Source organism: Muntiacus reevesi, chromosome 15 (genome assembly GCF_963930625.1).
Source record: "Muntiacus reevesi chromosome 15, mMunRee1.1, whole genome shotgun sequence".
Lineage (NCBI taxonomy): Eukaryota > Metazoa > Chordata > Mammalia > Artiodactyla > Cervidae > Muntiacus > Muntiacus reevesi.
This window is the reverse complement of record NC_089263.1, coordinates 64,186,125-64,213,263: the sequence shown is the minus strand read 5'-3', so window position 1 is coordinate 64,213,263 and position 27,139 is coordinate 64,186,125. Positions and strand designations below refer to the sequence as shown.

Sequence of the window (27,139 nt, the reverse complement as noted above, 5' to 3'; positions counted from 1 at the left end):
AAAAATAAAAGAGAAAAAATTAAAAAGAAAAAAATAAAACTAAAAAAAAAAAAATTTCTTTTTTTTTTCCCCTGCTTAAAAAAAAAAAAAAAAGTAAAAATATATGTAGGAAGTTCTCTGGAGCTGTTGCGGTCAGTGTGGGTTCGGCTCAGTTTCAGATAGCTCCTCGTTCCAGCTTACACTTCTCAATATCTACAGGCCCCTTGTGGTGTGGTCAGTGTTTCCTACAGGGATTTTAATCTGTTGCACCAGTTCCTTCTGAAGCGGTTTGGCTTCTGTTTGCCAGGCTCTTCAGGGCCTCATTTCCGCCCTGACCCAAGCGGGCGGATGTGGACTCTTATTCAGGTAGCTAGTTCCGTCGCGCTGCAGGGAGGGGCTAGAGTTGCTCGGGCTCCGGAGCTGCTCAGGCTCCCAGCTGTTATATGGAGCGGCGCTGCGCGCAGTTCCAGCCCTCGGGTGTTCCGCCAAGGGTCGGCACTGAGATCTGCGCCTGCTCCCTGTGCCCTCCCCGTCAGAGCGGTCCAGGCAGCCAGGGGCTTGACGCTTGACGGGCGCACTCTCCCCGGGTGCGCGCGCCCACTCCCTTCCGCGGTCCCAGTCTCAGTCCCCGCCGGCGCCAGTCCGGTGCGTGCGCCTTCTGCCCGTCGCGTCCCTAGCCCCAGTCCCCGCCTGCGCCGGTCGGGTGCCTGTGCCCTTTGTCTCGCCGCGACCCTCCCGGCGGATGTCGACCATCCAGAATCTCGGTCCCTTTGGTCTGCGAACCGCAGGCAGCGTGTTCTGGCCGGTTAATTTTCTCTCTCTTGCTCTCCCACAGTTCAAGCTGGGAACTCACAAAAGCTCCCTCCGATTGTCCTCAGGGCTCTCAGGCCCGGATCCAGCCCCAAGTAATGCCGCCCGCTCCTCTCCGTTCCGCCCCCACTGGCTGGTGGCGGATGCGGGTGTCTGGGGTACTTTCCTGCTGGGAGTTGCTTTTAGGCTCGTAATCTGTGGGTTTTATTATTTTTTCTCTCCCAGTCAGGTTGCCCTCTGAGATTCAAACACTTCCCCCAGGCCCGCCAGGTCGAGGGTTCCCTGGTGTCTGGGAACGTCCTCTATTAAGACCCTTCTCGGGACGGATCTCCGTCCTTAGCTCTTTCCTCTCACTTTTTATCTTATATATTTTGTCCTACCTCCTTTCGAAGACAATGGGCTGCTTTTCTGGGCGCCTGGTGACCTCTGCTAGCGATCAGAAGTTGTTTTGTGAAGTTTGCTCTGCGTACAGTTATTCTTTTGATGAGTTTCTAGGAGAGAAAGTGGTCTCCCCGTCCTACTCCTCCGCCATCTTGGCTCCTCCAGTAATATGCTTTTTAATATGCTGTCTAGGTTGGTCACAGCTTTTCTTCCAAGGAGCAAATGTCTTTTAATTTCATGGCTGCAGTCACCATCTGCAGTGATTTTGGAGCCCAAGAAAATAAAGTCTCTCACTGTTTCCATTATTTCCCCACCTATTTGCCATGAAGTAATGGGACCAGATGCCATGATCTTAGTTTTCTCAATGTTGAGTTTTCAGCCAGTTTTTTCATTCTTCTCTTTCACTTTCATCAAGAGGCTCTTTAGTTCTTCTTCGCTTTCTGCCATAAGGGTGGTGTCATCTGCATACCTGAGGTTATTGATATTTCTCTTGGCAATCTTGATTCCAGCTTGTGCTTCATCCAGCCTGGTAATCTGCATGATGTACTCTGCATATAAATTAAATAAGCAGGGTGACAATATATAGCCTTGACATACTCCTTTCCTGATTTGGAACAAGTCTGTTGTTCATATACAATTCTAACTGTTGCTTCTTGACCTGCATACAGATTTCTCAGGAGCCTGGTCAGGAAGTCTGGTATTCCCATCTCCTGAAGAATTTTCCAGTTTGTTGTGATCCACACAGTCAAAGGTTTGGGCGTATAGGCTATAGCCACAAAATTAAAAGATACTTGCTCCTTGGAAGAAAAGCTATGACAAACCTAGACAGCATATTAAAAAGCAGAGACACCACTTTGCCAACAAGGTCCATATACTTAAAGCTATGGTTCTTCCAGGAATCATGTACAGATATGAGAGTTGGACCATAAAGAAGGCTGAGCTCCGAAGAATTGATGCTTGCCAACTATGGTCCTGGAGAATACTTGACAGTCCCTTGGACTGCCAGGAGATCAAACCAGGCAATCCTAAAGGAAATTAACCTTTAGGTTAAAGCTGAAGCTGAAACTGCAATACTTTGGTCATCTGATGCGAAGAGGCAACTCACTGGAAAAAGACACTGATGCTGGGAAAGACTGAGGGCAGAAGGAGAAGGGGGCAAAAGAGGATGAGATGGTTGGATGGCATCAACGACTCAATGGACACGAGTTTGAGCAAACTCTGGGAGATGGTGATGGACAGGGAAGCCTGGCGTGCTGCCGTCCATTGGGGCACAAAGAGTCAGACATGACTCAGTGACTGAACAACAATAATACCAAACATGTTCAACAATGGTACTGGAAAAATTTACATCCTCAGACCAAAAAAAAAGTGTCAACTTGTGCTTTATACAGTATACAAAAATTAACGCAAGACAGATCAAAGACCTAAAATATGAAGTGTAATCCATAAAATTCCTAAAACACAGTAAAAATTCTACACTCTTAGATTAGGCAAAGACTTCTCACATCAACACCAAAAGCACAATCCACAAAAGAACGAATAAATGAACTGGACTTCATCAAAGTTAACTGTCTCTTCTCCTAAAGATACTATTAGGAAAATCAAATGACAAGCCACAGGCTGGTAGAAAATACATGCAAATCTGTAAAAGGACTTGTTTCTAGAACATACAAAGATGTCTCAAAACTCCATAATAAGAAAACATACAACCCAATTTAAAAATGGGCAAAATATCTAAAAGCTTCCCAAGATATAAAGATGGCAAACAAGCACATAAAAAAAAAAAATGCTCAACATCATGAGTCAATAGGGAAATGCAAATCAAAACCACAATGAGATACCACTCCACACCTATTAATATGGCTATTAAAAAAAATAAAACCTGCCAAAACAAGAGCTGTCAAGAATGTAAAACAATCAAGCTCTTAAATATTGCTTGTGAAAAAAAAAATATTGCTTGTGGCAATGCAAAATGGTACAACCACTTTGGGAAAAAAGCCTGCACTTCATTATAATATTAAACACACACTTAACATACAACCCAGCAACCCCTTCCCAGGTTATCTACCCAAGGTGCGTGAGTACATATGTTCACAATAAAACCTGGATATGACTGTTTAAAGTGGCTTTATGCATAACCACCAAAATCTGCAAACAGCCCAAAGGCCTTCCACTGATGAGGGGAAAAACAGCACGTTGTGTCCGTGTGACAGATACCACCTGGCAACAGAGGAGACTGCAGGTAACCTGCGTGACCCTCAGAGGCACCAGAGGCCGCGTGCTGGGTGATTCTACTGCCAAAGCATCTTGAGAAAGACAGGTGCTGGCGAGGAGGAAGAGGGTGACTACAAAGGAATTTTCTGGGGGTGGTGAAGGTGATCAGTACCTTGAATTGTGGTGTATGTGTTTGTCAGTAGTAAATTTTATTATATGTGAACTGGACTTCAATAAACCTGATATTTAAAAATAAATCATCTATGGCTGATTCATGTCAATGTATGACAAAACCCACTGAAATGTGAAGTGATTGGCCTCCAACTAATAAAATAATATTAAAAAAATAAATAAATAAATAAATCAGCTAAGCAATCAAAAGACTAGCTTTCCATTTGCTGATCAAAGGTCAATATAATCATAATTCATGGGAGAAAATAACAGCAAATTTGGAAATCTCTTGGCACTTTCCTGATGGTCCAGTGGCTAAGAAGCCGCCTGCCAACGCAGAGTACACGGGTTCCACCCCTGGTCTGGGAAGGCGCCACGTGCCGCGGAGCAGCTCAGCCCGTGAGCCACAACTGCTGCGCCCGCACCCTGGAGCCCGAGCTTCACGAGAGAAGCGGGCGCTGCGGTGAGAGGCCTGCTCACCGCAACTAGAGACAGCCTACACAAAGCAACGAAGGCGGGCAGCCCAAAAATACATCTTTCTAAAAAATAAACAAACTGCACTCAGCAAAGGCGACAAAGAGAGCGGTAAAACTTACAAGGAGAGAAAATTACCATACTGAACATAATTCACGGTTGTTTTGCATTTAGCAGGCATTTCATTCAGGATATTTCAGTCCTTCACTTTCACCACTTTCACTAAAGATAGAGACACACGGTTTGTAAAATTGGAGATAAAGCAGCTTTTTTCTATCGGTAAGCGGCTTACTGATCATTAACTTGAGAAACGTGGGTTTAATAGCTAATGATTTCTGACCAGCGCAGCTCGCCGGGGCAGCCGCGGGTTCTGCGATGGCTCCCCTGGCAGGAGCAGCAGAGGAGGAAGGTGAGGCCAGGGAAGCTCAGCTCTCCGCGCGGGCCTCAGCCTTCCGTCCACGGAGCGGTCTGACCATCTCTTAGGTCCCCAGACTCAACCCCTGACAGCTAGAGGACCAAGTGGAGACTGAGAAAGGAAACCAAGTCACTGTTTAGGAAACACTGACAGTTTTCATGGGGATGGCCTCCACTAATCATCACCAACCCACACCAAGCATCCTGAGAACCAGCCACTGACTGAAGCAGACAGCTAAACACCGCGCCAACAGCCGGCGTTCATACCTGCCTCGGCCACTGTGACCTCCCTAAACCGTCTGGATTCCCAAGCAGTCTAAAAATAGGGAGAGTGTAAAACACGACCAGGATGGCATCAGGTTTGGTTGGAAGTGGGTTACAAAGCCTGGTGCAGCGACTCAGCATGAACAATTCAGACCACAGAGAACATTCCAGGAGGTCACAACTGCTCTGCCATCACCCCTCGGGGTTCAGCAGGTCTGGTTATAAAATACCCAGGGTCAGCTGCCCCTTTCCTCACATCCGAGAACACAGCATTAGGACGGCACTGGCATTCATGATATTTAATTAAACACCTGTGGTAGGTTCAGCTCAGCATCAGAATGCTTACTATTTAGAAAATTATTTTGAGTCTAGAATAAGTGAATGAGCAGGAAATCTTGAAAAGTATATATGATTCCCTCAGACTTTCAAAGTTTTCTAGAAAAGTATTTTTTTTTCCAGTGGGTTTTGTCATACATTGATATGAATCAGCCATAGAGTTACACGTATTCCCCATCCCGATCCCCCCTCCCACCTCCCTCTCCACCCGATTCCTCTGGGTCTTCCCAGCCCACCAGGTCCAAGCACTTGACTCATGCCTCCCACCTGGGCTGGTGGTCTGGTTCACCACAGATAATATACATGTTGTTCTTTCGAAACATCCCACCCTCATCTTCTCCCACAGAGTTCAAAAGTCTGTTCTGTACTTCTGTGTCTCTTCTTCTGCCCTGCATATAGGGCCATCGTTACCATCTTTCTAAATTCCGTATATATGTGTTAGTATGCTGTAATGTTCTTTATCTTTCTGGCTTACTTCACTCTGTATAATGGGCTCCAGTTTCGTCCATCTCATTAGAACTGATTCAAATGAATTCTTTTTAACGGCTGAGTAATATTCCATGGTGTATATGTACCACAGCTTCCTTATCCATTCGTCTGCTGATGGGCATCTAGGTTGCTTCCATGTCCTGGCTATTATAAACAGTGCTGCGATGAACATTGGGGTGCTCGTGTCTCTTTCAGATCTGGTTTCCTCGGGGTGTATGCCCAGAAGTGGTATTGCTGGGTCATATGGCAGTTCTATTTCCAGTTTTTTAAGAAATCTCCACACTGTTCTCCATAGTGGCTGTACTAGTTTGCATTCCCACCAACAGTGTAAGAGGGTTCCCTTTTCTGCACACCCTCTCCAGCATTTATTGCTTGTAGACTTTTGGATAGCAGCCATCCTGACTGGCGTGTAATGGTACCTCATTGTGGTTTTGATTTGCATTTCTCTGATGATGAGTGATGTTGAGCATCTTTTCATGTGTTTGTTAGCCATCTGTATGTCTTCTTTGGAGAAATGTCTGTTTAGTTCTTTGGCCCATTTTTTGATTGGGTCATTTATTTTTCTGGAATTGAGCTTCAGGAGTTGCTTGTATATTTTTGAGATTAATCCTTTGTCTGTTTCCTCATTTGCAATTATTTTCTCCCAATCTGAGGGCTGTCTTTTCACCTTGCTTATAGTTTCCTTTGTTGTGCAAAAGCTTTTAATTTTCATTAGGTCCCATTTGTTTATTTTTGCTTTTATTTCCAATATTCTGGGAGGTGGGTCATAGAAGATCTTGCTGTGATTTATGTCGGAGAGTGTTTTGCCTATGTTCTCCTCTAGGAGTTTTACAGTTTCTGGTCTTACATTTAGATCTTTAATCCATTTTGAGTTTATTTTTGTGTATGGTGAAGCTATTATTTAGTAACAAGTTAAAGATTTGATGACAAGTGGACTACTGCCGAAAATTCACCGAAATTTACCCAGAAATAATGGAGCTTAAGAAGCTCCTGGGATCCAGTGGCTAAGACGCCACGCTGCCAGTGCAGGGGGCCCGGGTTCAATCACTGATGGGGAACTTGAATCCCACATGCCCCGTCGCATGGCCAAATAAATAAATAAAAATACATTGAAAACTAATAATTCTGTACCATTAGCCTCATTTCTGAGCAATGAGCATTAAATCTTAGCAGGTTCTAATGCCTCCAATACTTTTTTTTTTTAAATCATCTTCAGACTTTTGGAGAATGAAGCTGCTAGAACTAAAACCTTCTATCCATTTCATGCTAACTGATTTCATGATTGATGCAAACATTTTTATTAAGATGAATTTTTCTCACAGATGCAAAAGCAGTAAGAGCCTGTAGTTGATGAAAGTTAAAGGGAGTCAAACGCTATCTTTTGAGAAGCCTCCTTCTTTGTGGCTCAGAGAATAAGCTTACGGAACTCCAGGCTCAAGGAACACTTAACTCTGGCATCCTCACACCAGGCCCGGTGGGGATTCAAACAGCTGCAGCTGCACCGACTTCCTCCCGCAGCGGCTGCTCCAGGCCCAGGGCGGCAGGCAGACGGCTCCAGTTCTGAGCTCAGCCAGAGTGAGCAGCGCCAACTGCCTCCAGACTCGGGTCCCCAGGGCCACCAGCACTCCAGACTGCAGCCAGAGGGACCTCTCCACAGCACCCACCCTACCTGTGCCATCCCTTCCCTTCAAATCCTTCAGTGACCCCTCACCCCCTCAGGACGAAGTCTAAAATCCTCACCCGCATCTAGCAGTCAGGCCTGCCCACCTCTCCTTCCTCGGCCCCAAACAGAACTTCCTTTCATGACAACAGGGCCAACTTCGGACCTCTGCCCCCCACAGGCCTCAGCGTCTCTTCCAGGGTGCATCCCCAGGGTGTCCTGAGCCCCCTGGGAGGTGAGGAGACACAGCTGCCTCCCACTGGACGGCAAGCCCACGGGGGCAGGAACTGCATCCTCTGGAGAAGAGGTGTGAGTCGCAGGAATGCTCTTCCCAGCTGCTAAAACTCCTTCCTGTTCCTTTTCTCTACGCTTACACGGAGAAATCCCTTCCTCCTCAAAAAGCCTGATTTGTATGAAGGTCCGGTGGAGAGACATCCAACCAGTGTAACTAGACCCGGCGGTCACCGATGACGAGCCCCAGAACGCTGAGCAGCTCTGAGCCTGCTAGAAGCCGCCACCACCAAGCTGCTCCTTACATAACTGCGGGCTCTCTGGGAGACTCCAAGGCTGCACGTCGGAGACACAGAAGCGCGCGGACTGGCTGCGTGCTCTGGAGGACAGCTCACTCGAGGTGGAGGTCCGGGGAGGTCCAGGCGCTGGTGGGCACGTCAGAGCTGCAGGGGAGGGGGAAAGCCAGGCTGACCACTGCTGGCGACGGGCAGAGGGAGACGGGGCACGTCTAGGCACGCCGGCACCTCCACGTGGCCGGTGCGCACCCCACACCAGACTAGCTCGGCACAGCTGTTTCACTCTGCATTCGTTTCTTCTTGCAGACTCAAGACATCTTTACCTGTGACCATTCTTACTTTCATCTGGTTCTTCTCTTGGTGTCACTGGGAGGCAAAGCTGAGCCATAAAGAGGCACAGCCAGAGTGGCGAGTTTCACACGAAGGCCCGGCCAGTCCCCATGAAGGGACTGAACTCATTCTTCGTGTGTGGAAGGAACAGGGCCCCCGACAGGCAGAAAGGCATCCGCATCTGCCCCTCAGACCGAGACTATGTTCCTTACCAGCAGGGGCGAAGTACGCCGACTTGACAGGAGACTGTTGTGAGAATCCTCTTTAGTAAAGGCAGGACTGCAACGAAGATCTTCAACGGTTTATCCGTTATTCTAAGAACAATATATGGTCACCACATTTTCCTTTCCTTTCAAAAAAGCCCTTATGGAGAAGGAAATGGCAACCCACTCCAGTGTTCTTGCCTGGAAAAGTCCATGGACAGAGGAGCCTGGTGGGCTGCAGTCCATGGGGTCACATGACTGAGCACGTGTGCACGAGGGTGGAGGGAGACGGGTTGGTAGCAGTAAACTGGTAGAACTAAAAAAATAAAAATAAAAAAGCCCTTAAAAAAAAAGCAAACTACTTTTATGCAAGTATTTCTGGACTTTTCCCACAGAGTTTTTGCATCTGTGATATTCAGACATTCTCAGAAACTGAAGGCAAGCCACACAAAGGGATCCAGTGAGCGGAGACGGAAACAGGCCTGGGCCCTGCGCCGGGAACATCCACCGCAAGCTGGGGCTCCCTTCTCCTTCAGGCAGGCCGGGGAGGCTGCAGAGCAGCCTGGGAGGAGCCAGCCCTGCTGGCAGCAGGCAAAGGGGGGGCAGGTTCCACCCTAACGGTACAGTGTTACCTTGCAGAACTGTACCCCACCTGTCCCGACAGGCTCCCCACGAAGAATGCTCAAGAAGCTACCGCAAGCTGCCCACACGTGACGAAGCAAGTCAAAAAGGTGCAGGTGTGTCTGTTACCGTCCCTAGGTATCTCTGAGTTATTGCTGATAAACTGATTTACAGTTTACATGTGAACTCTGTGAACCAACTCCTTCAATTATTCTCAGCTTTCCATTATAATTTGAGAGATCCTATCTTCAATTATGGTGGAAGTAGTTCCTCTGCTCTCCCCTATAAACATCCATTCTGTCTTTGTTCACCCTAGAACTGCTATTTAAAAGGGAGGAGAAGGAGCAGCTTGGGGGAGGAAAAGAAAGAATCCCTTTGAGGTTTGAATAATTACCGTAATTCACGGTTCTCACAGCAAAAGCATACAACGCCCAGCTTCCTGAGGCTCGGGGGGCAGGGGTGTGCGTGGGGAGGTGTGCGAGAACCGCCAGACCCGCCTGTTCCGCCTGGTCACACTGCGCTTTCATGACTGGGGGTGGGGTGGAGGTGAACCGTCCAGCTTTCTCTCTAGTGGTAAAGTGCCAAGGCCGGCAGCCCCACGCCGGCGTCTTCTTGTCCAGCTCTGCGGCCGCAGCCTGGCCCTCCACCCCTCTGCCTCACAGCAGGCTCCTGAGCTCAGCCGGCACACCCCGGCCTCGCCTTCTAGAAGCCGGGACTTTCTGCAGCGCCCTCCTTCCCAGAAGTGCCTGCACACAACACAGATCTTCCACAGCCAGCCACTGGGGACGTCAACGGGCAATGATGAAAGGAATAAACATTGGCAAGACTCAGGCTGGTTGGTGTGTTCCTGGCCGAGAGGCCTGGCTCCCCTGGGGTGGGAACTGAACACCTTTTGGAGGGCTGGAGCCCCCAGCCTCCCACTGTAGACGGATGCTCGACACCAGCACACCAAGTTCACGGTACCCAGCAGGGCCAGCGCGTCGGGGCCAAGCTGGGTTTACACTGGGGGCGCAAGGTTGGTTTGACATCAGAAAATCGGTCACCAATGAAGCAGCCTTCTGAAAATAAAAAAGTCAAACCCGCACGAAGTCAGGGCTCAATAATGCGGATGTCTGTTTACAAGCGACACACAGTTACATCACACCATGGGAAGGCACTCTGCAAAATCCAAAGGACACACTCCCTGAGCCCCCCAGAAAAACTGCCTGAGAAAAGGAAAGGGAGGACCTCTGGTGGTCCAGTGGCTAAGACTCCGAGTTCCCAATGCAGGGGACCCAGGGTTCAATCCCTGGTCAGGGAACTACATCCCACACGCCTCAACTAAGAGTTCGCATGCAGCAACTAAGACCTGGAGCAGCAAAAAAAAAAAGAAAAAAAACTGTTAACGGAAGGGCATAGAGGCAAACCTTATAGATTAAAAGACAGCTAAAAGGATATTAATCAATCATAGTGTGTAGGCCTAATTTGGATCCTGACACAAGCAAATTGTAAAAGGAAACATTTCTGATATTTCTAAGACAAAGAAATTTGAACATTCAAAATTTGCTGGGATTAAGGAATTATTGTAATATATTAGGTGTGACAATGGTATTAAGTTTTATATAAATATATATATATTTAGGTCCATATCTTTTAACAATACACACTGAAGTACTTACAAATGAAATATGATGCCTGCTATTTGCCACAAAATTATCTGGAAGGGGGCATTGGATGGGGGTAAGGATGAAATAAACAGCCATGACTGGATGACTGCAGAGCAGGGTACTGGATACAGGGCAACTCTTCATATTCTTCTGCTGCTATTAGTCACTAAGTCATGTCTGACTGTGCGACCCTAAGGGCTGCTATCCGCCAGGCTCCTCTGTCCATGGGATTCTCTAAGCAAGAATACTAGAGTGGGTTGCCATGCCCTCCACCAGGGGATCTTCTCCACCCAGGGATCAAAACCAGGTCTCCTGCACTGCAGGCAGATTCTTTAAAGCTGAGCCACCAAGGAAGCCCTATATTATTCTATCTTTGCACATTTTAAATTTCCCATTAGCAACAACAACAAAAAAGAGAAACCCAAGAAATCAACGTAATTTTCTGCATTAACAGAACAAGGGCAAATCATGTGATCATTTTAACAGGTGAGGAAAAAGCATTTGGAAATGTCAAAACACTGGAGTAAGAGTGGGCCAACCCTGGTTTCAGTCCTGAGTCTGACACCAGGCAAGTCACTTTACCTCTCCAGATCCCAATTTCCTCACCTTCATGATAAGACAGTTAAACTACATGGTTTTTAAAGTCCTCCCACCTCACCTTTGTTTTCCAACTATTTATTGAAAGGCTTTTAAATACCAGAAATAGACATTTGGTGTATGTGCTTGGCTGAGGAACCAATGGGGTGAAGCTACCATCTGTGGGATTATGACTGAACGCCTCTAACTCAGAATCCCGCCCAGGCGGAACGATAAGGCAGCGCCGCGGAAGCCTCGTTGGCCTCGGATAGTCAGTCCCCCGCCGTCGCCCGCGTCCCTTGGGGTGCAGCTTAGCGCCCCCCGCCGCGCGTCGGGACCCGGGTCCGGTGCGGAGAGCCCTTCCTCCCGGGACACGGGGCGCGGACGGAAAGGCGGCCGCCCCCTCGCCCGTCACGCACCGCACGTTCCTGGGGAACCTGGTGCTAAACCATTCATAGACGACCTGCTTCTGGGTCGGGGTTTCGTACTTGGGCAGAGCAGCTCCCTCGCTGCGATCTACTCAAAGTCAGCCCTTGACACAAGGGTTTGTCGCTCTGGCCGCCCGCCGGCGGGCCGGGGCGGTGGTGGTCCGTGCCACCCTCGCTCTTTTCCCTCTGCGGGCTCTGCCTCTCCGTGGGCGGCGGCGTGGCCCCGGCCTAAATACCAGAAATATCCTCGTTAACCATAATAGTCGATGACTTGCTTTCTCACCAGTTTCCCAGGTATCCTGAGTTTCAACTTCTTCCCATGAAGTTTACTCCAAATCTAAACTTGGGAATTTTGGAGACCATTCTGCTTTGTTTTTGGCGGCACTGGGCTTTCTCCAGCTGCAGCAAGCGGAGGCTACTCCCCATTCGGAGCACAGGCCCTGAGCACCAGCTCAGCAGTTGTGGGGCACGGGCGTTGTTGCCCCACGGCATCTGGGATCTTCCCGAACCGGGGATGGAACCCACGTCCTCTGAACTGGGAGCAGATTCTTAACCACTGGACCACCAGGGAAGTCCTGGAGATCAGTCTCCTTGATGAAAACGTGACACAAAGTGTGGCGTCAGTAGCTCCCATTCTCTGTCGCTGGTAAACATTACCTCTCTCTGCTGAGGGCCTGTTTCTTTGCTCTTGTTCATCTAAAAACTACTACAAGAAAAATTTGAATTCATCTTCCCTTAAATAAAGGAACTAAAACATACATAGTCCTATGTGTAAGCATTATGATCTTGAAAAAATTATTCAATCTTACTGTAAAAGTAAGTAATTACTGAAAAGTAATTACTCAATATTTAACTTATATGCAGAGTACATCATGAGAACACTGGGCTGGATGAAGCACAAGCTGGTATCAAGATTTCTGGGAGAAATGTCAATAGCCTCAGATATGCAGATGATACCACCCTTATGGCAGAAAGTGAAGAACTAAAGAGCCTCTTGAAAGTGAAATAGGAGAATGAAAAAGTTGGCTTAAAACTCAACATTGAGAAAACTAAGATCATGGCATCTGGTCCCATCACTTCATGGGAAATAGATGGGGAAACAGTGGAAATAATGACAGAGTTTATTTTGGGGGGCTCCAAATTCACTGTAGATGGCGACTGCAGCCATGAAATTAAAAGATGCTTGCTCCTTGGAAGAAAAGTTAGGAACAACCTAGACAGCATATTAAAAAGCATAGACATTACCAACAAAGGTCCATCCAGTCAAAGCTATGGTCATGTATGGATGTAAGAGTTGGACCATAAAGAAAGCTCAGGGCCAAAGAATTGATGCTTTTGAACTTTGGTGTTGGAGAAGACTCTGGAGAGTCTCTTGGATTGCAAGGAGATCCAACCAGTCCATCCTAAAAGAAATCAGTCCTGAAATTTCATTGGAACATGAATTTCATGCTAAAGCTGAAGCTCCAATACTTTGGCCACCTAATGCGAAGAACTGACTCATTTGAAAGATTGAAAGGCAGGAGGAGAAGGGGACAACAGAGGATGAAATGGTTAGATGGCATCACTGACTTGATGGACATGAGTTTGAGTAAACTCCAGGAGTTGGTGATGGACAGGGAGGCCTGGAGTGCTGCAGTCCATGGGGTCGCAAAGAGTCAGACACGACTGAACGACTAAACTGAACTGAATTATTCAATCTCATCTGTAAATAGGGATGATCAAAGCACCTACTGAACAGAATAGTGAGGTTTAATTAAAATATGCAAAGCTTTCAGAACAGTGCATGCAAATGCTTGAGAAATGTAAACTATAAGTATAAACGTCAATGAAATTCAGACTATAAGCAAATACTAATGCATATAACATGTAGCTGTGGTTCTCTAACTTGTGAACCTATTAGACTTGAACCCAAGAATCCTGATGTTTTAAGGGAGCCGAGCCTGACGCTCCATGATAATCTAGAAGGGTGGGAAATGGAGAGGGGAGGGAGGCTCGGGAGGGAGGGAATATATGAATAATTATGGCTGGTTCACGTTGTTGTATGGCAGAAACCAACAAAACATTGTAAAGCAATTTTCCTACAATTAAAAAACAAATTAAAATTTAAAAAAGAATCCTGATGCTTTATCTTAACAAAACTGGGGGAAAAACAACTAGACAAACGGGGAAAATAAGTAAAGATCCTGACGCCCAGGCTGCATCCCAGACCAACCACATGAGACTCTCCAGGGGAGGCCCCAGCACTTTTTACTCTTCCAGATGATTCCAAACATGCAGGCAAAGGTGTAAAACAATGACATGAACAATAAAGCTAAGCAGGCATGACACAGCTAGAGAACATGTGATCTGACAGCTGAGTTGGATTTGGAAGGAAAAGTGGTACTTAACACTAAGTTCTATAATGTTTTTCTACAAAAACCTGGTAGTCAGAGAACTCCCCGGCAGTCCAATGGTTAGGACTCTACATTTTCACCACTGAGGGCCCAGGTTTAATCCCTGTCCAGGGATATCTCACAAGATGTGCTGTGCAGCCAAAAAATAATAATGGTGGTAATTTTTAAAAAGCTGGTAGTCTGGGGCTTTCCTGGTGGCTCAGTGCTAAAGAATCCTCCTGCCAATGCAGGCGACATGGGTTCCATCCCTGATCTGGGAGGATCCCACATGCCATGGAACAATGAAGCCCATGGGCCACAACCATTGAGCCTGTGCTCTGGAGGCCACGCTCCACAACAAGAGAAGCCTCAGCAATGAGAAGCCCAGCCACCTGGAGATTAAGCCTCCACAGCAACAATACCCAGCTCGGCCGATAAACAGACAAAATTAAAAACAAAACATGGACTTCCCTGGTGGTCCAGTGATTGAGAATCCACCCTGCAGTGAGGGAATACAGGCTCAATCTCGTCAGGGAACTAAAACCCCGCATGCCATGGAGCAACTAAGCCACCAGGACCACCACTAGCACCTGATGCAGTCAAATAAATTAATCAACAAACAAACAAACAAACAAACTGGTAGCTAGAAGTCAGAGAGGTAGATAATTCGTGTAGGTCATAAAAGCAGATCTCCTTCACTCAAGTGAAGAACAAAGAATTAATTTAAAAAATATATAGAGTTAAATAGAAATACAGGATTAAAATACATCTCTTTAGATTAAAAAAAAAAAAGATGTACAGCCTGTGACTTCTAAGAAGATCTCATATTTGAAATCAAAGACTGAGAGACAACAGTCTGTCTGGGCTGCAGGAGTTGAATTACCTGGAGAACTGGCTGTGTGCGCAGAAAGCACAGAAAGATGAGGCCCAATACACAGGAATTACACATTTCCCTGAGGAAAGAACTGTTCTTTAATGTCCCCGCCAATACCTCGCATAATGGGGAACACATCCCAAGAAAAACAAAAGTCGTAAGGCTAGAACTAGAAGGGTGACTCATGGGTCAGCTCCTCCCTCTCAGCATCATCGCCTTCACAGGTGCAGGCAGTCTGACAGGTGTGCACTGGCTTGTCACCCGGACTGCAAAAGGCAAGACAGGGCTCGTCTCAAGGGACAGACCCACGGTAAGACTTACTTTAACAAAAGGCTGGGTGTCAGTGGAGAAACCCCTGTTTGGGCGCTCTTCTTTTTTCCAGCACTGGCTCACAAAATAAGTTGGGCTAAGTCCTCGCCCTGGGGGCAACTGTTTGCCCTCCCAGAGCATTTTCAGATACCTGTTGAGTATCTTTCTGTCCAAAGAGTGGGATGCTGGGTGCATTTTATGTTCTAGGAATAGAAGTCAGAGACTGTGGCCACTGAATTAGGGAACTGAGCCAGAGGCTTGGGGTCCCAGTGACCAGCTGCCCTGCTAACAGGCAGGCACGCTTTGGAATTAACAGGCTCTTTTTAATCCTTCTTTAAGGATGGTTTAAAGGATGCTTTTCAGCCTCCCTCCTTAGCCTGTTGGCAAATGAAGTGTTAGTATTTGGATGCTTGGTTTAAATTTTCTATCTGCAGCCCATTCCACGCCGTTAGCCCACATTTTCATATGACAGCTGGAATGAAGGTGTAGGGCTCCCTCAAACAAAAACATCCTTCCCCAAAGCCGGGCAACTTCTAAAAACTGCTTGCCACTCCTTGCCGCTGCAGATATTCATCTTTGGGGACCTTTGGTCAGGAACAGGCATATATACACACACCGTTTCCAAACTAGAACCGTTCAAAGTGTTGAATGGTCCTACGAAATACGATAGTAAAGTTTGCCACCACTTGAAGAAAAGCACTAATAATCTAAATGCAGCCAAACGCGCTAGTGCGCGCACACAGGCACTTTGCATATCAAGAGCTCTTTAACCATAAAGACTAGTTATCCTCGACAAGAAATACGGTACAAATCAACTTGCTAGCGGACTCTGCCCCTACTTGACAGAAGTTCTGTCAAGAGCCCCGGGGTGGCGGCGACGCAGAAGCCCCGGAGGCTCGGGACCGCCCAACTCTCCCGCCGCCTGTGTCCGCGCGGCGGACCGCCGGGCGCCCGGCCCGCGCCGGCTCAGAGACCCCACTCCTGGGGAGCTCCGCGACGCGGGGGACGCTACCACGGGTGTCCCTGGGGGGCGCGGCCCGGCCTCTCCGGGAACCTCACTCACCCGGCTCGGCGCCGCATCTCTGCGCTCGGCGCCGCGCTCGGGGGCGAGCTGACAGCCGCGGCCCGAGAAGGCGCGGCAGAGAGCGGTGAGGACGAGCCTCCTCGCGGGCCGCCGGGAAGCCATAGCTGTCCTCCGCTGACTCCCGCGCCGCACGGCAGAGTCGCGACGTCGCGAGGCGCTACCTTACGGCACCGTCGCAAAGTCCGCGGGAGGGCACGGCGCGGCAGACCGTGCGCTCGCCTGGCGTCTGACAGGCCGAGGGGTTGGACTGACGGCGCGTCAGGGCGGCGGCTCTTCGGGAGCTGCCATTCTAGGCGGCTTCTGCGCTGGGCGGCCAGCGGCGGGCTCGGCCAGGGGAGAGGTGCGGCGCGGACGCCGGAGGACGTTTTTCCCAAGGCGGGGGGCGGGTGTTCGGCCAGGCCCGGGGCGACGGCGGGAGCTGCGGAGTCGCGGGGCGTCGGCGGCGAGGTGCGCCATGGCGCGGGCGGCACAGGTGAGCGAGGGCGGCCGCGGCGCGGCCCCTCTTTCTCCGCGCGGGCGGCAAGGCCGCCCCTCGGCGCGGGCGGTCCCCGGACGATCCCTGTCCCCCGGTTCCCGCCGCCCCGCCGCGGCCCTGCCGGAGTCGACGCCATCCCCGACCCGGGTCCGACGCGGCCGGGCCTGGTCCCGGAGCCGGACCCCCCGCCCCCCAACCTCGAGCCGGCCGGGCCCGAGTCCCCTCCCTCCCCGTCGGCTCTCCCGGCCCGACCGAGCGCGCCCGCCCCCTCCCCCCGCGGGCTATTGTGAGGTCAGGCCGGCGGGCGCGTTGTGGGGTCCGGGCGAGACGCCCGGAGCGGCCGCCGCGGCCAGTAGCTGCCGCCGCCACCGCCGGCCCCTTCACCAGCTGCCCCGTCCAGACCTAGCCGGGAGGGCTGAGAGGGATGCAGCTTGGGGCCCGGCTCCGGTGCCGCACCCCGTAAAGGGCTGACCTACCACCTGGCCACTTCACCCGCGGGGCGCCAAGACCAAGCCCGCTTAGACCGCGTCTGGGTAAAGTGCTGGGAGGGCAGGGCGAGAGGGGAGGGAAGAACCGAGGCAGCCCGCCGTTCCGGGGCCTCTCCGGAGGCGCGTTCTTGGCTCGGACACCCGCAGGGGATTAGTTTCGATTGAGCATCCATCCCCCGCCCGTGAGCGTTTGATAGAAACCCCAGAATGTGGGGGTGGGGGTGGGGGGAAGAAATGCGTTAAGCCACTGGAGCCTCAATGGGAGGCTGATGAATGAGTTAGTCATCGTTGTCTCATTGTCTTGGGGTGTGTTTTGGAGTGGGGAGGGGTGCATAACAGAGCCTAGGGGGTACTAGGCCTCCAAAGCCCAAGCTGGTGCCTTTATCATAATGCTAGGCGCCTTCCCTGTGGAATTTCAAGCCTCTGCAGGAAAGGTTTATGAGGTACAAAAAGGGTGGGGCGAGAAACAGGGCGTCTTTCTGGAAGTGTTTAACGGGTGGAAAGGCATGTAGAAAGGGGGACTTCCGCGAGTGCCTGCGAACCCCTAGTGTTTGTTTCAGTGGCTCAGTTCCTTTTACAGGAAGCTAGGCCGGGTGGGAGTGCCTAGCTGTACTCAAAACGCCTGGAAGTTTAGAAGAGCTACTGGTTTACTTTCCACAAAGGTGTCCTGCTCTTGCCAAAAAGCAGTTTCCACTGTGAAGACCTAAGGTGCTTGTGCTTTTTCCAAGCTGACAGCTCAACCTCATGCCATACTTATGTAGGCACACACTGTTCTCTTTTACTACTGAGAAAAATAGAGGTTCCCAGGCCCATCGCTCCAGCTTATCTTTCACAGTGCAATAACCCAGTCTCAATCACTGCCATGTGGAGGTTGCTTGCAGGAGAGGGTTTGATAGACTCTGATTTCTGTACGGAAGTGTGGTCTTTGGATTGCAGTGACAACAGGCCCTTTCCTAAGCATATCTTTTTAGAATGAGATAATACACAGTTACCATTCTTCAGGCTTTGTGGTGTAACAAGTTATTTTTGTCATCTTTTAGTGCTTGTGAAACTGAACACAACAAAAGTATGGAGATGGGAAACCAACACCCTTCTATTAGTAGGCTTCAGGAAATTCAAAAGGAGGTAAAAAGCATAGAACAGCAAGTACTTGGTTTCAGTGGTCTGTCAGATGACAAGAATTACAAGAAACTGGAGAGGATTCTCACAAAACAGCTTTTCGAAATAGACTCTGTAGATACTGAAGGGAAAGGAGATATTCAGCAAGCCAGGAAGAGGGCGGCACAAGAGACAGAGCGTCTTCTCAAAGAGTTGGAGCAGAATGCAAACCACCCACACCGGCTCGAAATACAGAACATTTTTCAAGAAGCGCAGGCCCTGGTGAAAGAGAAGGTTGTGCCATTTTATAGTGGAGGCAACTGTGTAACTGATGAATTTGAAGAAGGCATCCAGGATGTCATTTTGAGGCTGACACACGTCAAGACCGGAGGCAAGGTCTCCCTGCGGAAAGCACGGTATCACACCTTAACCAAAATCTGTGCCGTGCAGGAGATTATCGAGAACTGCATGAAGAAGCAGCCTTCCCTGCCGCTCTCTGAAGACGCGCACCCCTCTGTTGCCAAGATCAACTCTGTGATGTGTGAAGTGAACAAGACCAGAGGCACACTGATTGCCCTTCTGATGGGCGTGAACAGCAAGGAGACGTGCAGGCACTTGTCCTGTGTGCTCTCGGGGCTGATGGCCGACCTGGATGCGCTCGATGTGTGCGGCCACACGGAAATCAGAAACTATCGGAAGGAGGTCGTGGAAGACATCAACCAGTTACTGAGATACTTGGACTTAGAAGAGGAAGCAGACACCACGTATGCATTTGACCTAGGACAGAACCATTCCATTCTGAAAATCGAAAAGGTCCTCAAGAGAATGAGAGAAATCAAAACTGAACTTCTCCAAGCACAGAATCCTTCTGAATTGTACCTGAGCGCCAAAACAGAACTACAGGGTTTGATCGGGCAGTTGGACGAGGTGAGTCTTGAAAAAAACCCCTGCATCCGGGAAGCCCGGAGAAGAGCAGTGATTGAAGTGCAGACCCTCATCACCTACATTGATTTGAAGGAAGCCCTGGAGAAAAGAAAGCTGTTGGCTTGTGAGGAGCACCCCTCACACAGGGCGGTCTGGGACGTGCTGGGGAACCTGTCGGAGATCCAGGGCGAAGTGCTCTCCTTCGATGGCAATCGAACCGACAAGAACTACATCCGCCTGGAAGAGCTGCTCACCAAGCAGCTGCTCGCCCTGGACGCGGTAGACCCGCAGGGCGAGGAGAAGTGTAAGGCCGCCCGGAAACAGGCTGTGAAGCTGGCGCAGAACATCCTCAGCTATTTGGACCTAAAGTCCGACGAGTGGGAGTACTGAAGAGCCAGAGAGCCTGCGGCTCCTGATTCTTGTTTTGCACTTTATGCACACATCTGTGTATCTGTAGAGAGTTTTCAGTTCGTTGAGCCTAAATGTGATTTATACATGCATATATCAATCTCAGTATTTAATGATTTAAGCAAATTATATTCAGTATCTGCTGCTTTTGATGTTGCAAAACAAATATTACAGCATACTAACTTTTGCATTTGGATCACTATCCTTATGTTGTGGTGTGGTTTTTTGGGTTTTTTAAAAAATCAGAAAATGAAATGGGGCAGCTTTTAAACCTTTTTTTTTTTTAGTTTTTAAAACATTTTTAATGGTTGTTCAAGCGTTAAAATACAGCTATTTCAGAATCTAGAAATATGTGATAAATACTAAGACAATTATGAGGAAGGGGGAAATTTTTGGTTAAATAGAAGTAAGGTCCAAGCACAAACGCAGTACAATGATATGTTTTGTTATTATGCTAAATAAAGCAGGAAGATTTTTTTCATTCATAAAACCCAGTGGTCCCACCCAATTTAATAGGGTGGGAGTGTTTTTTCTAGATGGTTGGTTCTTTGGTAAACATGCTTTGGTTTGAAATACAGTGTATGTTCCCCTGTACCCTGTCCTATTTTTGTGAGCAATAAAGGAAAATTATGAAAATTAGTAGCAAAAACACCTTTGAGACTGCAGCAAAGAAGGGATGAAGCACCAGCTGATACTTTCAAGTTGTTTTTGTTGATAAGATCTAAACTTATAATTTCTCTTAGAAATCAGTAAGGATAAGAACATTTAAATGAAGCTAATGAACTTAAAAAAAAAAAGATAAAATACCCACACCCATAGTAGGGTAATGAAAAGTGGAAATCAGTTACCAGTTATCAGGTTATGCTAAAATAAGCAAAAAAGTCTGCACGTATCATAATGGGCTTCCTCGAAACAGACCGCCTTGCTCGCTCCACATTCCTGATGCGTGTGAGAGCAGAGGCCGTCAGTAGCCGCGCAGGACCAGGTCTCCCAGCTTGTTGCGCTCCTGGCCCCTGCTGTGCTCCTCAGCCCGTGTTACTGGCACGTGGATGTTTCTGTAGTGCCTGAAAGGGCCGATAAGGTCTGTCACTGTGTGAAATTTTTCTTCTCCCACCAAAGGGTATACATATTTCTGTATATTTTGAGGAACAAGTTTTACAGTTGCCTGTTGATGTAAACAAGAATTTCCCAAAGTTCTGAAGTGCCTTGATAACATGCTGCCCCAGTATCATAACAACAAACTGCTCTGTAGTCACCCTCACAAAATAATTGTATCAGAGTACATCTTTTGAACTCTGAAGTAATTCATTGTTTTCTTTCAGATATTAATTTGTTAACTTTGTAACCAGCTAAACAATAAGGTGAATAAAGGAATAGCCCTAAATACCTAAAAGAGTAAATGTGTAGCCCTAAGGTATTTTCACTTTGCCTCAGTACTGCCCAATAATGAAAAGCCCTTGACATGTCCTTCCTACTAAAAATACCCTAGATTTATAGGATAGTGGGGTCAAAGGGCAATTGGAGGTCTTTGGGTGATGAGCCTCCCGTCTGCACATCCAATGGGCTCTCAGTGCCCCTTATTGGTAGCTCATTCCAACCAAATGAAATCTTGAAGGGTTGTTAAATTCAAGCACAGTTTGAGTTATATCAGTGGGCGATCAAGGTGGTAACCTCACTTCAGACGTACCCACATCCTGCCCCGGGCCTTCTGCTTCACATTCCCTTCAGATTTGAAGGTTCATTGTCAGCACTTCCTCTGAGTGTCCACGGTTACCTGAAAGCCCATCTTCCCCTCCTGTTCATCTCCAGCAGCTTCCCATGGCCGCAGAGACGGCTCAGACGGCTCAGTTTTGAGCGTCGGGGTGAGTACAGGATACCGGCTGTCCAGTTGTCTCGGATTTCTCACGTGGATTATTTTGGTCCCTGAGATAATCAGATCAGCCTTGAGTGACTGCTGAGGAGTGATGTTTCCTGACTCCAGTCTGCTCCAACTCCTTGTACCTGATGACCCTCTTCCCTTCATGAGCCCTCTCGACACTGGGTTTAGCTTTCCTTGTCCCTTGTTGGGAGGTGTCGTGTGACCATGGGCTGCTGCATGTAACTTTTAAGTTGGGCTCACTGCATTGTATTGTATTTTTATGATCTTACATGAAGAGAATCTGTACTAGAAGTAAAACCTACCTACCCCCTTAAAGTGTTTGGCCTTGGGTCTGCATTAAACTGTATCATACGTGTTCATGCAAAAAAAAGTGGCTGGCAACGTTTGCTTTCTTTACCTTCCCCTCAGCTTTGCTTTCAGGTCATTCTTTCTCCAAGTGAACTGATCAGCCTATAATGAAGTAGTTACGAGAATAAATGTAATGAATGTGTCTACTAAGTACAATTTAACGCTCTATTTTGCTGAACTGCCTTGGTATAGTATATTGATATTTGACATGATTTAGTATATTTGAAAGGTTTAACCAGTATTTTTGTCATTTGTTTTACTTGGCATGTTTTTAATGTTTTATTGAGGCTCTAAGCTTATCCTGTACATACAGGTTTTTTTAAACAAAGCTCTTTAGCTTTTAAGTCATAGTGTTTTTGAGAATGATTGGAGAAATATTTGCCATTGATGTCAATGTGTAATAAAGGTGTGTCATTCCAGTGTGTTGGTTCCCATCCCCCTCCATCAACCGTGTGACTATTATAATACCATGTCTTAAATAATTCAGTATTATTTTGAGATATACATACTAGTATACCCTTAATTATTGATGAAATAAACTCTCTTAGCTTATCTTTGCAGTGGAGAAAGGCTGTGAGTCTGAGGTGTGAGTTCTGTTCTCATGTTCTCACCTTCGGGTCCTGTCTGACTTGGACGTGCCTTGGGCTGGCCGGGGCCCCGGGGCGCCTTCACTCTAGGTGGGGGCAGTGATGTAGGGAGGCGGCTGCAGTGAGCACAGACCAGAGTTGGGGGGGTGGGTAAAGGCGTAACTGTTCCCGTTCAAACAACCCAGGAAGTGTGAGGGCCAGAGACCCGGAGCAGGCGTGGCCTCAGCCCGGCTTTCCTGGGGAGCGTGCCCTCCGGCCGCTGCGCACACGAGTTGCCCCAACGTGTAAGAGGGAAAGCTCTGGAAGCGTTCTGGAAAGAACCTCTCCCCGGAGAAAAGGTTAGGGTTAGTGCGCTGTGGAAACTCATTAATGGAGACCTACTTCTGACCATTAAAGAGTCTGGTGCTCCACCGGCCCGGCCAGCTGGGCGGCGGTGCTTCTGCCTGTGAGTCCATCCGGCGTTTCCAAAACGCCCGGACGGCTGCCCTCGCCCGCCTCCCGGCTCTGCCTGTCCGAGGACCTGTCGCCCTCGCTCACTACGCGGGGGCAGCAGCTGGTTTTGCCTCTCCCCAGCCTCTTCCTGCAAGCCCCCCTCTGTCTTCTCCGGGCTCCTCCCAGTGATTCAGGTGGAGAAGCCGTGCGGCCAGCCCTGCCCCGCGGCCGTGTGACCTGGGCAGGGCCGGGGCCGCGACAAGTCAGTCGTACAGGTTCAGGAGAGGGACTCACTCGGGGGAGACCTGGCAGCTTCAGCCCCTGCCACCGCCAGGCTGAGCGCGCCCGTCAGGCGGGGGTCTCCGACGCGTGAGAAACCGTCGTCAAGGCCTTGCCGCGCTCGGCCCCGTGGGCTTCCCGACGGCTCAGCGGGTCAAGACGCCGCCTGCAGTGCCAGAGACGGGAGACGGGCTCGATCCCTGGGTCAGGGAGGTCCCCTGAAGGAGGAGATGGAAACCCACTGCACTATGCCTGCCTGAAAAATCCCGTGGACAGGGGAGCCTGCGGGCCTCAGTCCGTGGGGCGGCCAAGGGCAAAGGGCGGAGGACAGCACAGTGCGCCTCAACCAGACGCGGCGGTGAGCCAGCCGTCCCGCCGCTGTCTCGGGCAGAAACACCTGGATGTCAGAACTGGGCAGGTGTGCTGGAGAGAGAACGTGGGCGTCAGAGGCCAGGGAGGCTGAGGTCTGAGGCTCAGGGACCCCCGAGGCTGGTCAGGAGCGAGACAGCGGAGACCCCAGAGCAGGCCGGGCGGCGATGTTGCCCAGGGGCTTAGGGGCCCGGCGCGGCCCAGCGGGGCTCTGGGTTCTGGGTGCAGAGGCGCCGGCTGTGGGCCTGCGGGGGGCAGGTGCAGGTGGGCGCCCGGCCGTCCGCGTTTCTGGGGGGCCTCTGTTATCACTGCGTCACCTTCAAGCTATCACTGGATGAATCATTCCATCTGCCGGACCCTGTGGGAGAGAGCCTACATGCGTGTTAGGCTCTGGGAGCCCTTCTGAGGCAGGCTTTGGTACTAAATGTGTTTCACTTGCCCAAGACCTCACGGTGAACCGGGAGGGAAGCCCGCGGCCCAGGCAAGCACACGGCCTACTCGGAGGGGCCCACCCCAGGCTCCGGTTTCATCCACGAGGGCCAGCTGGACAGGAAGGGGCCGGGGGCACGGAGGGTCAGGACCCGGCAGCTCATGGTTGGCAGGTCCCCCGGGGAGCCACAGACCTTCTGAGGCCTCGGGTCCCATGACTCCCCGCTTGAGAAACACTGAATGCCACACCTTGTCTTCACTCCTGGGTCACCGCAGAAGGCTGCTTTTGTTTAATAATCCTTTAAACCCCTGTGCCCTTATCCCTGTAGCCCCCGGCTTCCCGGTCCTCATGCCCACGTGACTGTCCCACCTCGTCCTCCAGGGGACTCAGGACGCAGAGGGAAGGGCGGCAGGGCGGGCCACCTGTGGGCTCTGCGGCCTCCTGCCCATCCAGTGGGCATGGCCAGGTACCTGCTCCCCCCCCAGGGCCCACTGCCCGTCACTCCGCGGCCAGGCAGTACCCTCCCCGGCAGAGCCATCTCTCCGTCCTTGCCGCCTGAGGCCCTGGCAGCGGGAGGCACTCGGGTCTCCTTTGGACGCGCTCCTCTTTAGAAAGTGTCTTCGGCTCCTGGCACATAATGCACAGCCCCCGAAACACTGACTGAAAAAGTGAATGGAAAGTCTCAGATGTTTGCATCGCTTCATGAAGTGTCTGAAATTGGGAATTCCCTGGCGGTCCAGTGGTTAGGATTTGGCACTTTCACTACCAAAGGCCCCGGTTCAAGCCCTAGGCAGAGAACTAAGATCCTGCAAGCTGCATGGTGTGGCCAAAAAACCAAATCAAGTCAGCAACCCTTTGTGGCTCATCAGGATTCCAAGCCCCTTGGTCTCCTGCACCTGCAGCTGAAACCCTGGTATCACCAGCAGGAAATCGCCTCACGTCCAGCTCGCCACCAATGCTGGTGTGGCGGGAAGGCCAGCCAGGTTGGCGTGTAACAGTCTTGCCTCTGAGCAACGCTAAGCTGAGCTGAGCTTGGCTGAGCGCCCAGCTGGGTGACCCGCCAAAGGGACATGGCAGCCCCCACGTGCAGGGCCCCCGGGTTGGGCCTGCGGTTTCCTCCATCACCTTGTCTTGCTGGCCAGGCTGGTGGTGAGGGTGCTTATGCCCTGGGCCCCTGTGCTGGGGGCCGGCCCTTCACACTGAGACTCCCAGAGTGGGGGGCCTCGAGGGAGCATTGGTGCAGGGGCCCCGAGTCTGGACCCAGGCACTCTGGGGGGCCTGGGAGAACCCGGCAGGGAGCAGGGGGCTGGGCGGGGGTGGGGCTGGTGAGCCAGGGGAGGATTCGGGTCTTTGAAGACTAGGAGCTTTGTTGAATGCTTGCCCCAGTGGCAGAGAAGGGGCTGAACTGGGAGCAATGGGCCAGGGCAGGGGGGCCAGAGAAGCAGGCAGAGTGAGGGACCCGGGGGAGGACTTACAGGGGTGGTGAAGGTGGCACCAGGGACAGGGGACTCCCGGGGTTCTGGCCTAACGGCAGGAGGGTCTCCTCACGGGGACAGGGTCACATAAGCAGTGCAGAGACCCCTGGGTCGAGCTGAGTAACCAAATGGGCTGGTTATTAAAGGTGCGAAGAGGGAACTGCCTGGTGGTCCTGTGGTTCAAACTCCGTGCAGTCACTGCTGAGAGCCTGCCTTGGACCCCTCGTCCAGGAACTAAGATCCCCCAAGGTGCACGGTGTGGCCAAAAAAAAAAAAAAAAAAAAATCAAAGAATCTAACAGGCACATAAGCCAGCCCTGTCCTGGGGTAGCGAGGACCTGGCCTTTAGCTCCTAAGCCTGAGGTCTTGGTGCTGTCTGCAGCCTCCTCACGCCCAGGCCGTGCTCAGAGGTCTTATCTTCTCTGGGAGGCCCAGGTTCCATCTTTCCAGAAATAGGCATCTGGCCCTCACCCTCGACCTCAGGTGTCCTAGGGGTGGTGTAGGAAGCAGGCCAGCGCGGTGGGTCTGGGGAAGAGCATGCAGGCTGACCGAGGCCCAGAGGTGCAGCGGGGGAGCCTGCAGACTGGACCCTTGGGGCCTCGCTGGTTTGGGAGCTAAGGGCACCTGGAAGGACCCGACTCCATCCTAGACCAGAGTCCCGCCCAACCCCAGTACGGAGAGCCACGTTCAGGCGCCTCTGGGACCCGGTGCTTCTGGGGTGGGAGAAGCCCAGCCCGCAGCAGCTCCACCAAGCCTGGCCCGGGGACTTTTGCCCTGGACGGCCGTTTAGGGTCGAGAGTGTGTTTAGGGGCGAGAGTGTGCCAACTGTCTGCCCCTGGGTGTTGGGGCTGGGGGTCTCCCCAGATGAACCCCTGGACGCCTGTGTGAGCCCCACTGCGCGGCGCCTGCCAGGGCGGGTGGGAAGGGATGACCTAGAACGACCCGCCCCACGGCCCGGGCCCCCACAGAGCCGGGCCCGCACCTCGGGGCACCTGCTCCCGCGCGGCCCGGGCCCTTGGAGCGCGGCCTCCGGAGCCCGGCGCGCCCCCCCTCCGCGCCCCGACCGCTTGTTGTTCTCTGTGCGGCCGCCACGCGGCGCCCGCGGCCCGGGATCGCGAAGCCCTGGACCCGCCCGGGCCGGGTCGGGGGAGCAGCCGGCCGCGCAGCTGTCGGGCCGGGGCCCCGCCGGGCCCACCTGCCCTGGAGATGCTGGACAGGTGGCCGCGGCGCCGCTTGGCTGCGGCTTCTGCCCGCAAGCTGGCCGTGCTGCTCCTGCGGATTCCATGACCTGTCTCACGGCGACCTTGCGCTCTGACGATCCTTGCGGGGGCCGGAGCCTCTCGCAGGTTCTGACCCGCCCCTCGAGCTGAGGGCTCGGCGGGACCATCCCCGGCCCACGGCTCACGTGGCACCATGCCGTCAGGGTGGAGCCGGGCGGCCTGGCAGCCAGGGCAGCCTCGCCCCCTGCCTGCATCCATCTCCAGGCAGGCTGGCCCTCCCTCCTGGGCAGCTGAGGGCAACCTTCACACTCAAGCCAAACGCCACTTCCTGCAAGTGCCACCCCCTGCCCCCAGCCCGTGCGCTGGCCCTCAGGGCTCCCAGATGCTCTGGCCCTGGACAGACACCCCCCAACCCCAAGCTGGGTGATCCCAGTCTGTTCTCTGGCCCCCACTGGGGCTCCTGTATTTTGAGGTCTAGGGCAGGAGGGCCCAGGAGCTGGAAGACCAGCGGCACGTGGGTGAGCGCAGGCTGGGGGCCTGGGCCCTCGGGGCTGGAGAGGCTGCTG

General features: G+C 51.2%; 2 protein-coding genes across 5 annotated transcripts in view; one reads left to right on the top strand and one right to left on the bottom strand.

The window, feature by feature from the left end:
* COA8 (cytochrome c oxidase assembly factor 8) overlaps window positions 1–16,304 on the bottom strand; it is a 36,673-nt gene extending 20,369 nt beyond the window's left edge. The window contains exon 1 of the mRNA XM_065905971.1: window positions 16,142–16,304. Within this exon, the coding sequence (XP_065762043.1) occupies window positions 16,142–16,264 (123 nt within the window). The 5' untranslated portion in view covers window positions 16,265–16,304. The remainder of the gene's footprint in view (window positions 1–16,141) is intronic.
* A 54-nt stretch (window positions 16,305–16,358) lies between these two features.
* BAG5 (BAG cochaperone 5) lies at window positions 16,359–22,351 on the top strand. 4 transcript variants are annotated; one of them, XM_065905970.1, is made up of 2 exons: window positions 16,359–16,609; window positions 18,166–22,351. In XM_065905970.1, exon 2 carries the CDS (start codon window positions 18,194–18,196, stop codon window positions 19,535–19,537), a length of 1,344 nt encoding a protein of 447 aa, XP_065762042.1. In that variant the 5' UTR covers window positions 16,359–16,609; window positions 18,166–18,193; the 3' UTR covers window positions 19,538–22,351. The 4 variants fall into 4 exon arrangements, with proteins under 4 accessions (XP_065762042.1, XP_065762041.1, XP_065762039.1 ...); XM_065905969.1 differs by having other exon boundaries at window positions 16,387–16,502; XM_065905967.1 differs by having other exon boundaries at window positions 16,501–16,634.
* Window positions 22,352–27,139: the final 4,788 nt, after the last annotated feature.

Bases quoted from the DNA above. Each gene is read 5' to 3' on its own strand.
- BAG5 (XM_065905970.1), top strand. From the start codon at position 18,194: ATGGAGATGGGAAACCAACACCCTTCTATTAGTAGGCTTCAGGAAATT.